Source organism: Lycium ferocissimum, chromosome 4 (assembly GCF_029784015.1).
Source record: "Lycium ferocissimum isolate CSIRO_LF1 chromosome 4, AGI_CSIRO_Lferr_CH_V1, whole genome shotgun sequence".
Taxonomy (NCBI): Eukaryota; Viridiplantae; Streptophyta; class Magnoliopsida; order Solanales; family Solanaceae; genus Lycium; species Lycium ferocissimum.
The window spans coordinates 16646219-16659107 of NC_081345.1; the positions used below are offsets into that span (position 1 = coordinate 16646219).

Genomic DNA, 12889 nt, shown 5'->3' on the forward strand with positions numbered 1-12889 from the left:
TATGTAAGCCGACGTATTATTATGTGTTGTATTATAAGTTTCATATGTTACAAGTTTTATTTGATTTGAGAAAGATGAAAAGCGTATTTGACTTTCCGAAAACTTCTGTTATGTATTTATGTTATGGCTAAAGGCCCAGTATGATTATGGATGTCATAGGAGTCAGCGGGTTCGCTCGGCCCTAGGTAAGGGTCGGGTGCCCATCACACCCTATCGGATTACGGGTGTGACAGTCATGACCTCAGAGTTTCAGTTAGAGACTCGTAGATACTTGTATGTGGGTAGCAGTTGTTATGTGCCCTCGATGTATATTTCGTACATTATTTTTTTGCTGTCATGAATGCTGGTATATGTGGATACGTGTACATGTTTATGAAGCTTATATGAATACAGGTTAAGACGATAATGGTATAATGTATGGTGCTCGGTATCTAGCTCACGGGTACCCGTCGCGGCCCTCTAGGCGGGTCGTGACACCTAACCAAACAAGGAACATGCGATCAGATACTATAAATAACAGGACAGAACTAAATTAAACCAGGAAAAGGAAAACAAAACATGATAGTAGCTAAGCTTAAACATGAAACAAGAACTTAAATACCATAACTAACATGATGACACTGAACTAAACAAGCATCAAATACCACAACCAATAGGGTAAGACTAGCTAAACAAGAAAAGGAAACAGGAAACAGGAAACAGCTAACTAAACAAGAAACAACAATCAAATACCATAACAAAACATTATGTTGAATATAATATTAACTAAACAGGAAACAGGAATTTAAGTACTATAACTAACAGGATACAGCTAACTAAACAAGAAACAACAATCAAATACCATAACAAAACAATAAGAAAGCCAAACAATACAGAAACAAAAACTATAAAAAATACAGAAAAAATAATAAAAAGGACGGAGTATTACGAAATAAGATGACTATCTTTCAAAGTAGCTAACTGTTTTGAGATCATTTAAGAATGAACAACAGACCTTACTCATGCTTAAAAACCAAAAGTGATAGATGCCTAATTTTGAACTCATTATATTCTTAACTAATTAGAACCCAAAATATATTTCTTCCTTTTAAAATACACCTGATTCATACGTAGCTTGAAATACAACATGTACACTATACACCAAATAATGATGCATAATTCAAAGCACACTGGAAAAGGAAACATGCTCATAAATACTCAAAGAATAACTGCAAATAGTAGAATCTAACACTCGACTTCTTAACTAAATTACAAAGAGAGGAAAATAGCATTGATTTGGCATATTTAACTCGAGTTTTTAATCATGAACATACATCAACTTAAAGGGGCTGCATTGAACTGAAATTCAAATACTTATGATATGGAAATTTCAAAGCTAGTATTTCAACATACAATGATTATCCTCGTACTTCTCCAAAGATAAAGGCAAGCAAATATTGAACTAAAAGCTCATGATTACATGAATCCATAGAGAACAAATAACAAAAGGAAATTATGGAACTATTATTATGCTCATGTTTCTCATATTGAAGTTAAAGTATACTATGCTCATGAACAAGCAAAAGCAGAGCTGGGCAATAAACGAAATGCTAAATCACATAATAAAAAATTATTTACCTTTCTGAACCGAGATTAAAACTAACTAATCTACACAAATTCGAAAACTTCAAGACAAGGAAGAAAATTACCTTTTTCGGGTGCAGTGAACTAGGTGCGGGGTCTTCGGATTCGACGAACTTCGAGCTCGAATTCAAAAACAAAATGACACAATTAGAACCGAATGAATCTCCTCCACGGCTGAATGTGGGCAGAGACCTAAAACGAAGATGATTTTGAAGTTAGTATTTGAAGATAATAGAGGATTTTGAAGTTGACAGAGGAGAGGAGGCGGAAAAAGAGAGCCCCCCAACAAATGCTAATAGGATGTATTTATAGGATACCAGTAGGGTTTTTTAGATTCGTAGTTTTAGGCGGGATTTCAATCTGATTTCGAACTCATGGTCAAAGAAAACCCTTTGAACTCGAACGTTGGGCTTTGGAGGTATGTGACCTTCACGTGATTTGGTCAGATTGTTGCCCGAAATGGTGAGACCTTCATTAGAATGGGAGGTTTGTCACACCTTGAAGCACGAAAATGTGAAGATGAGATAGAGACGCGCCTAGAGAAGTTCCTTTCGCACAAAAATGGCGAAAATAAAGTCCTCTTTCGGCTGGAGGAGTTTGGCCATTTCCGAAAGAGGAAATGAGAGACAGAGGTGAAAGAGGCGTCGCTGTTCTTCACCAAAGGAACCCTAGCTGAATTGAAACGTGAGACTTAATACCGCCCATCAGATCATTTTTATTGAATGGTCCATATTGATTCTTGAATAGTGGCTTTGGAGGATCTTTTGGGCTGATCCGAATTGGCTTAATTTGGGCTAAATATTAGAGCAAACTTGGGCTGCAAATAACTGAAAATATGGGCCTCGGGTGTGGACTTTTCTTTTCTTCCTTCAATCTTTGACTTGCAAATTTAAATGAAAGACACTCCTTAGTTAATTATATATTAACGCGTGCTAAAATATTACTTAATAAAGATATATTTATTAGTATTCAAATAAAATTACATGATATCGTAATAGTTGTGCAATAACCTTTATAAAGTCTGAAAGTAATTAAAAAAAAAAAATGCGATGCATTTTCGCGCAAGATGATAAATAGGAAAGTTAAAAGTGATCACGACAATCATAATATTAAACGAGAGTGATATGATGATGATGATGATGATGATGATGATAATTGTCACACCCCAATCCTGATAGGGTATGATGGGCACCCGACCCTTACTTAGAGTCGAGCGAACCCACTGGCTCTCGGTATATTCTTAATCTCACTGGACTTGCAGGTCATGAACTGAAATGCATAACGGAAGCTTTTCAGAAAAAAAATATTCTTTTCGTCTTTCTTAAACCAAGTAAACTGTAATCATATGAAATCTGTAAAGTAATGTATAAGGATACATCGGCTTAAATAGCCGCCTACAAGACTGGCATACTGTATACATGACTCGTCTCGCAAAGTCTCTAACATAAATCATTATACCATGACATGGATACTGCCTCGCAACACTCCGGAAAGAAATGGAGCTCGCCAATCCAAACCGGAACATCTTCTAGCCATATCCTCTACTCGTCCGTATACACCGCGTGGCATGAAAACGCCCACGGATGGACGTCAAGGTACGAATAATGTACTGAGTATGTAAGGCATGAATAATATCATAATATAGATATGAAAAGTAACAATGAGTAAGAGAGATAACCTGAACATCTGGATGCCTCATAAGGCGGATGTCATGCATGCTTAGCCTTTTAAAAAAACATTTTATATATATACATAGTAGCATGCCCGTCCATAAAGGCTCGGTGTGAAAGTAACATGCCCGGCCATGAAGGCTCGGTGTGATATATAAGTAGTATCATGCCCGGCCATTTAAGGCTCGGTGTTATCATCATTATTAGCCCGCGTCCGTGCCTCCCGCGTCCGGGGCAATATCATAACATGCCCACCGGCACGGGTGTGCACATCTACGTGCACGCCCGGCCGACTATAGCGCGCGCGGTGTGAGAAAATACATACATATATATAAAGCATGCATAAGAGCCCAATCAAAAGCTACAACTGTATCAGAGTGACGTAAGGTCGGTAGCCTCCGAATATATTATGGAATACTTATCGTCGCTTTGTCTCACCTTGAAGGAACAATTATTTTAAGGTGAGACCAACAACAAAGAATAAAGTTAAGAAAAGTCAAAAGATAGCTGAATATTCTCATATCGTCATTGAAATCATAAGTTTGGAACCTTTGAACGTAAAATCGTTCTCATGATAGTCATCATAATAATATATAGCTCAGGTACATGGAAATCTCTGTGAATAAAATTATCTCATAACAACATGAAATCCATATGCCTTGGAGCTTGGATAAATAAATCCCTCATGATCATCATCATGGTTATCATATAAGAAATTATTCAACTCTATCATCATAGAAACTTTAAAAGTCATGAATTTCTAACATTCTTGGAAATGAGAGTTTTCATGGAATTCAAGCATAGTTTGATAAGAAAAGAATCATGCCTTTGGGAGCTTAATAACATCTTAAGGATCGCGAGATTCGTGGACTTCTAGCATTTGCGGAAACAATGATATTATGGTACGACATAAAGGTTCATAAAGAAAGGATCATGCCTTTAGAAAGAAGGGGACTAGCCTTAACATACCTGGAAGATACTTCTCGATTTCCAACTTATTTCCCGTCTTGCAACTCGCTTAAGAATTATTCGTAGCCTCGTAATCTACATATAGAGCCATTCATGATATCGTTAGGATCATCGTCATACGCTCGTCTTAAACACTTAATGAAAGTCCTTTTAGATTCTACCGAGATTCGGGCAGCATTTCCCCTGTTTATATGCCTAGCCCGAGATTCCAATTCAACAACCACAACATCAACAACAAAACCAATAGCAATAACATCATTTCCAATACCAACATATGCGATAAAACAACCCACACACTGTTTTCTAAATTTCCCAACCAACCAACTTGGGATACGACTAATTAATAACTTTATTTCCGTAAAGAAGCCGAAATTAACACTAACAACATCAATAACAACATCCTCAACATCCTACAAGATAATTATATGTATTTTCATCCAATTTCTCTTCAATCCTCAATCCATAAATCAAAAACATCAACACAATAAACCATAACCTCTATTCTTGAAATTATTCCTTAATCAAACTTGATAAAGAGAGGGATTTAATGATTCATACCTTGTTTTTATGAAGGTAGCCAAAACTTCATCATTTTCTTGTTCCCAAGATAACTTCAACACCAAATGAAATTATAATCGCGTCTACGCGTTGCCCGGACCTCGATTGGTACTTCGTTACTTGAAATTTCACTCAAAATCCTCAATTTTTTGTGATGTATATTGCTCCCTTGGCTGCTGAATTTTCTGGAAATTTTTGGATGAAAAAAATGGGATTTAACCCTTTATATAGGGGCTGAGGCGGCGTCATCGTAGCTACGATCGTAGCAAGCATCGTAGCAAGACTGCACCGCATCGTTGCAGTTTTGTTTCTGCTTCATCAGCTCAGTTTGTAACGTCTATAACTCTCTACTCCGATGTCCTATCAATGAGTGGTTTATTGCATTACAAACTAGACTCGACGAACTTCCTTTTAGGCTTTTCTTCACCTTAAAACTCCAAATATACTAGGAGATATGCGCCTCCAAAGTTGACTGAAAATCCGTCCAGCATTTCTCAAATTTTCGTCGAACTTATTTCTCTTCAATTTATTCGACCTCGAAATATTCCGAAACTCTCCATACATGGTATTTGTCATTCATTATACTAAAATGGTCATGTTCTCGGTCTCAAAATAGTCTTTCCCGACTACGACTTACGAGATTGTAATTCATCCTTTTACTTCGTTGTTACGTACTTTCCATGGCTTGTGCCTTTCAAAACATCATGGGACGTCTCCGACACTCCATTACTACGGTGAGGTATATGTCATACTCATGCTCTGAAAATGCGGGGTATAATAATAATAATAATAATAATAATAATAATAATAATAATAATAATAATAATAATAATAATAATAATAATAATAATAATGATAATGATAATGATAATGATAATAGCACTGATAACGATAATAGGCGATGCCCATCACGATAGTGGAAAACGACAATATTAATAGAAAGCTAATAATTGCAATAAAATATAAGCGAATATTCTTAAGTTGTCAAAAATATTAGAAGCTCAAATAAATATTTTGGAAAAGGGCGGGACAAAATCGGGTGTCAACAGTGGATATCAAGGAACTGGATGAATTGGACGTCTTAGCATGGTGGAAGAAGTACAAGGCAAGTCATCCGATACTCTCAGGAATAGCTCGAGATATCCTTACGGTTCAAGTATCAACCGTGGCTTCGGAGATCGCATTTAGCCAAGGAAGACAAGAAATTGGAGACCATAGACACTCATTATCCGCTTTTTTAGCTTGCAAGTACTAGTGTGCATTCGCGATTGGATTAGATCGGAGCGACGCAACCAAAACTTAGAAGCGGAGGAAGGCGAAGAGAAGAAATTGAAGATTTGATAGCAAGTGGACCGGACCAAATGGAAGACTTTGAAGATATCTCCATGGCCGAATATGATATGGTGGAAATTAACGAAATGATTGAGAATTGGTGATTTTATTATTCTACTATTTTACAACTCATGTATTATTTGCAAGTTAAAAAAAACTACAACTTGCAAATAAATGTTATCCAAGAATGAATAAAATATATGGCTCATTGAGCTTTCTTCTATTTACTTGTGTTTATGTTTTTACTTATATTAAGTTAGGAATATACCTAAAATATACTAAGAATATACTTATAATATACATCTACTTAAATTAAAAACTAGAAAGTTATATACTTGAAAAATAACTAAAATATACTTATAATATATAGTATACATATAACTTAAATATATATATATATATATATATATATATATATATATATATATATATATATACTTAAACATATATCCATTATCTATATATATATATATACACGTATATGCTGTATTGCTGACTTGTTGTTAGCCTGTTAGTCAGTAAATATTTAAACTTTACTTATAAACTTATATAACATATGTAAATATACCATTATACCTACAATATACTAATAAATACTATAATATATATATACTATACAAAAAACAAAAAAACAAAAAAAAAGGGTTTTGGATCATTGAACCGACCGGTTCCTGCCGGATTCGAACCGATAAACCGGAACCGGTTGCCGATTTTTTAACCGGAAACCGGCCGGTTCCGTAACCGGTTACCGGTCCGGTCCGGTTTGAACTGGTTGACGGGTTTACTTCTAAGGGAAGTAGTCATTCGGTTACATGTGTTCTCCCCCTGCACTCCTCCCCCCCCCTCTCTTTTCTTTCTTTTGATCTTTCTTTCTGTGTATACTAGGGGAGTATGGCCCATGACAGCACGAGGCCAATGCGGAGGAGGCCTAACAGATATATAGTTAGCTTTATGTAGCTGTTACTAAATAAATCAAGAGCAAAATCTTTCAAAATAGCATCAAGTAACTCAGACCAAGAAAGGGGCGGACCCACACAGTGCAAAGTGGTGCTCCGGCACCCATTGACCGCATCCCAAGCTTTACATATTTATTTATAAAAATCAACAAAACGGATATATAAAATGCTTAAGCACCCATTGCAGAAAGATGCTGCTGGGTGCTTTGGTTTAAAAGGGGAAATCAAAGTTGTTGCTTGCGTGAGATTCGAGATCAATCCTTGCTTAGAGCGTTTAGCTTCTCAAATTTTTGGCCAGATTCTTCCTTGCTTTTAGTTTTACCAGCTGGTTTTTCTTTTCCTTTCTTACTGCTTATTTGCTTTTTCGGACTTCTAATTTTCCCTTTTTAATTAGTTTGCTTAATTGTGGTAAAAAAGAAAAAAAAAAAGTATCACTTGCATAAATGTTTGCAACCTTTTCTTCAGTGTCCTAATTACCTCGACACAATAGTTTCTGTTTTCCCGTCGCCTTTCATTTTTAGACGCTCATAGTTTGTCGTTAAAAGGCGAGCACCCACGGCCCTAAAATTCTAGGTCCGCCACTGCCAAGAACATATAGTTTTTACATCCATTTGATAAGGAGCCAAGTTTTATAAGTTGAAGATAGACCATACGGAGCCAAGTTTTACAAGTTGAACAAAGATTTACACAATAGCTATATACATTCTATTTACATATTAACAAAGCGACACATTGATTTGAAGGTTAGCTGCGGTGCTGACACTTCTCTTGTAATCTTTGGTGAGAATATTGGTGTCTGTTGCATAGCATAGACAAGGTGAATGATTAGTGTGTGAAAAATAAAAGATTGAAAAAGGGATTTTGAACATGATAATGTTGAGATAGCTGATACTTACCATGGAGATTTCTGAAAAGCACCAAAAAGTTTCTTTGCTGGCAACAACTGAACAAGTTAAAAAATCCCTGGCATGCCATTGCATTATGATTATGCTATATCTAAGAAAGTAATTGAATGTAGGGAATCTTTTTACTTGTGCAGTCCAGATAAAGAGCATGGTAGAAACAGAGGGCACAACCAGCGAAGTACAGTATTAATCGTTACCTCATATAGTTCGCCTCCCCTAAGGATCCATTACAGAGATGAAGAAGGGTGAAGTTAAAGCTAGAGATGAAAATGAAGAGGAATGAACCTGACAGATTTTGAAGGAGAGGAAAATAGTGAAGAAAACTGGGTTCAATTTGTACGGCACAAAAAAAAAAAAAAAAAAAAAAAAAAAAAAAAAAAACAACAACAACTATGACCATAGTAAACTGCAACAGTGTAATTGTTGTGGTGACTAAAATATTGTATACCTAAAAGAGGTTCACATGTCATCTCATATCTAAACAGCTTATATGATCCATTTGACAAATTGCATGCACCACAATGTATATAATCCTTCCTTAAAGCAAATTGTCCTCACCCAGGTTAGTGCTCCCATAAGAAAACAATTGTAGTGTTCAAAGGAAAATTGTGATTGAGGAGAGGTACGTGAAGTAAAAGAAGAAAAGGGCTAACCTGATATGAGAACTGTCACAGGATAAGGCAGCAACAAAAGTAGTTTCTGTCTTTTTGGAAAACTTCAGTATCGCATCTAGGAAGACAACAGAAAAAGTAGTTTCAACCATGTCTTCAAGGAGATAGCAAAAAGTGGCTCCAATTGTATCCCAAAGTAAGAAGTGAAAGATTTTCACTGGTGGTGAAATCAAAGAATAAGAATCAGCGAAAGTTAAGTGAAAAAGTTGGACCTCTATATAGATTTGTCAATGAGTAGCAGACATCTGATTTTCCAACTACATATTTTGGCATTAGTTTTGCATCTAGAATATTAAATTTTAACTCTTAGATTTAGAAATACTCAAATCACAATTAAAAGAATTTAGAATACTAAATTAGCAGGAGCTGATTAAATGTAGTATCTTTTTAATGGATTAATTGGAATACCTTTCAATAGTTTCTCCGAGTAGCAATTTTCATTTTCTTTTGGTTATCATCAATATTCCTTTTGCTGCTTTCTGGAATGTCCATTAGGGTAGGGGGCAATTGTGTGTCAATAGCGTTCTCTTTTTGCATAAAGGACAGAAGAATTAATTTTGCGGGTGCTGCATCCATATTTTTTGTCAAAGATCTCTTCATTTGAACGTTAAACGTCTTGCCAATTAGTTGCCTTGTCACATTTGCAAGAGGTAGCATTTCCTTCTGGAAGAAAAGTTTGGTTTTTCATGTATAAAAACCAAAAGGCAGAACAGTTGGAAGCAAATAGTTTTTATTTTAGTTGAATTAGTTTTAATATGTACCTTGACACAACGAATATTGTAGATTTCTTCTGCGGTGAGATGCAACATAGTTTCAGCGGGTTCATCTGCGATAAGTGCCATTGTAGAATCAGTGTTGTCCACGACAGTGACTTCAAATTAACATCTATCGTAAAAATAAATAGCATAAGTGTTTGTAAGAAAGTATATGTAAGCAATTATATGGATTTGATATCTACTATAAAAGTAAACAGGAAAAGCTCATATACGAGTCAATTAATTAACAAAGGAATCTAACGATAATAAGAAAATCTGTTCTATATCTAGGGAAATATTGCAAATTGTTAACAATAGCTAATAAAAAGGAAACTACAATGAATGTGCATACTTGCATATGATACAAAAATAGGTGAGGTTTGAAGAAGGATAAGAAGAACAATGGAAATAGCAAGAAGTGTTGTACTTACTTGTTATCAATAATGATAAACTCTTGAATTCTGCCTTCACTGTTAGCAGCTGTCGGTAAGCCCGCACTAACCACAACGACAAGGACATCTTGCAATAAAAGGACGATCATAAAGAAGTTGATAGATAAGTAAAGTTACTTTACTGTACTGTAAGAGCTTAAAAAAAGTATAAAGCATTAAATTTTGTAATACCAAATTCATATCCTTCAAGTTGACTTTTGAAGCTATCAAATGCCGTAAGAGTAAGCTTTGTTGGCGGCGGCAGTGGATTTTGAGGAGGATTGACCTCTTCTATTGGCACGACAATCGTACCACTATATGTGTTTCCTGTGTGGAAATAAGATACAATTAGGTTACACAAATATATGTATCATCGTTTTCTTGCAGTTAAATCACACTTAATCTAGATCTTGAGATTAGAAGTAGTCACATTTATAAATCATCAGAAGTTATAATGATCAGCAGGTTTTTACTAAGTTTTTATTAGTGGATTAATTCGGTTGTTGTAGGCCTAATTGATTAAAAAGTACCTCTTCATCCTGAAGAATCAAGAGCTGGTACTTTTTGGTTTTCTGTGTGTTGTCTCTAGGGCGGCCCTTATCAACCACTTGGACTTTACAACCATTGTTCAGTTTTTGGAGTGATGGAGTTGATGCTAAATCTTCCTGTCATGTTGAGATAGATGATCTGCAATTGTTGCACATTACAGTATGTTAGTGTATACCAATGATTTAAATAGAAAGAATATACACAATAATCCAGTTGTATAAGATAATATTCAATGATGGACAACCTAAAAACATATATGAATGAGTTAAGAGTTTAGTTAAGCTTCTATAATCTGAACAAAAACAGAAGTAATTCCTAATTGAGTTCAGAATTAGGGCTGATATTCTGCAACTAAATACCATCGGCAACAATAACATCAGTTCAGGAAAAAGCTTTCGTAATAATTTCGTCGTAGACTACATTATTTGCGGAGCAATCATTGTCATCACAGCTATAGGTGGTCTTATTAATACTATGACACAATTAGAACTTTTGGCTTTGTACGTACGACTGACCATGAGAGAAAACGGGTTCTCGCTAGTAAATACCAATAAAATCTAACGTTTGACCTTGAGCTTTATTGATAGTCATGGCATAACATAACCGTACTAGAAACTGTGTTCTTTTAAATTGAAGGGGTATTTTTTCATCTTCCGATGTCAATAATGGTATCCGTGGTATGAATACATGGGTATTTTTAAAATCACCACTGGATATCACAGTGCTAATAACGTGTGTTTTGAAGTCGTCACATGTTAATCGGGTTCCATTGCATAAACCCTCAGAAGGATTAAGATTTCTTAGAAATATAATTGGACAATTTCTTTTTAAAGACAGCTTGTAAGGTGGTAATCCAGGAGGATTTAAAGTGTGCATAAAATCCTCATGTTCGCTTTGATCTTTCGGGTTAAGACTTTAATCAGTAGCAACATAGACTTTCGCGTCAGTCGGAAATTGAGTAATCAACATGTCATTTATTTCATCAACAAAGTCATTCTTTGGTGTTAGAATAGCACGAGAAATAATAAAAGAAACATTAGAATTAGATGTAAACAAATCAGGATAAGTAACTCTAAACAAAATATTCAAAGAATCCTTTTCAGTGGTAAAAAAAGAATAATCAAAGAACGGGGAATTTCAATTTTGCCTTGGCTATTTCTCCTTTCTTTTCCATTACCAATCCTCATTAAATAATCACAAAAGACCGGGTCAGTTTTCGCTCGCATATTCTCTGATAATCGCAATCTTTCAAGTTGATTCCAAATTTCAGAGCACAATAAGCTTTCACGGATAAGATCTTCTCTTTTTCCACTACGGGCGACAGAGGTAGAATTTGTCTAAAATCACCATTGAATACAACCATTTTTCCACCAAAGAGCATATTTGTCTCCATTAAATCTTTTAGAAGCAAATCTAAGGCTTCAACCATTTTCTTTGCCATTGAGATTTCATCCCACTCTATTAGTTTTGCATCTCGAATCAAAGATGCCAATGAACTTTGTTTACTTAGGAGACCATGTCTTCATCCATAGGATCCCAAGTACCCGGATCAATCAAAAGTTCAATTCTATCCGAACTGCTCATTTTCAAATGATATCCACATTGTTCACAAATATTCATTTTTTTTAACTGAAATTTCCATCAATATCTATAGGTAATTTAAAGCGGGAGGGGGCAGTTCGACCTCCAGGAAGAAGTGATGCTGCAACACCAGAACTTGCAGTTGCCAAAGCAATAAACCCTCTCTGTCTCACAACAACTAGTAATGCGCGGTATAAAAAACTTTTTCCAGTTCCACCAGGACAATCTATGAAGAAGGCTCCTAATTTATTTGAAAATACTCTATCGAGGATCATATTGTAGGCTCTTCGTTGTTCCTTGTTGTCACTACCCAACCCCGTAGGCCGTGACTAGTGCCCGATCTGGGCACCCAAACACACCTATCAAACGCTATCACAAGGTATATCAAACGCATCCAAGTATATAATGAGCGGGCAAGTCGTGTTCCAAATCTATATACTTTCCGGAAAAAATTTCCGCGGGGAGTTTCCTTTGTTTTCGGACTATCCAAAATAACCCCGCGTACTGAAAATACCAACAAGGCCACACGTGGGCCACCAACACAACATATATACATATGGACCGGCCGCGCGCGAATGAGATCGCCCAAACACAACATATACAAACACCACCGTACGAAAGTAGGCACAACCCACAAACATGTCCACGCACCTCTAAACATACGTAAGACGAATCATATGACTTTACGTGGCCCCGCCGTACCCATGACCATATAAACAAAATGCGACAGCATTTGCATATATACAAAAATATAAGCTCCGGAACGAGAGGAGCGCTCCAAATAGCAGGTTAAGGTGTCCCAAACCGGTGGATCACAAACCTGCGTCTCGTACCCAGCAGTATGAAACGCAGCCCCCGAAGAAAGTGGGCCGCACGGAATATGTACGAG

General features: G+C 36.0%; 1 protein-coding gene and 1 long non-coding RNA gene across 2 annotated transcripts; both read right to left on the reverse strand.

Moving 5' to 3' along the window:
- Window positions 1-7091: 7091 nt before the first annotated feature.
- LOC132054407 (uncharacterized) lies at window positions 7092-9810 on the reverse strand. The gene is made up of 3 exons (XR_009414289.1): window positions 9446-9810; window positions 9093-9347; window positions 7092-8742 (listed from the first exon to the last, which is right to left on the reverse strand). It is a non-coding gene; the product is annotated as an uncharacterized LOC132054407 (long non-coding RNA).
- Window positions 9811-11334: 1524 nt separating this feature from the next.
- Window positions 11335-11860, reverse strand: LOC132053782 (uncharacterized). Its single transcript, XM_059445886.1, has 2 exons — window positions 11618-11860; window positions 11335-11514 (listed from the first exon to the last, which is right to left on the reverse strand). Exons 1-2 carry the CDS (start codon window positions 11858-11860, stop codon window positions 11335-11337), a joined length of 423 nt encoding a protein of 140 aa, XP_059301869.1.
- Between the last annotated feature and the right edge of the window lie 1029 nt (window positions 11861-12889).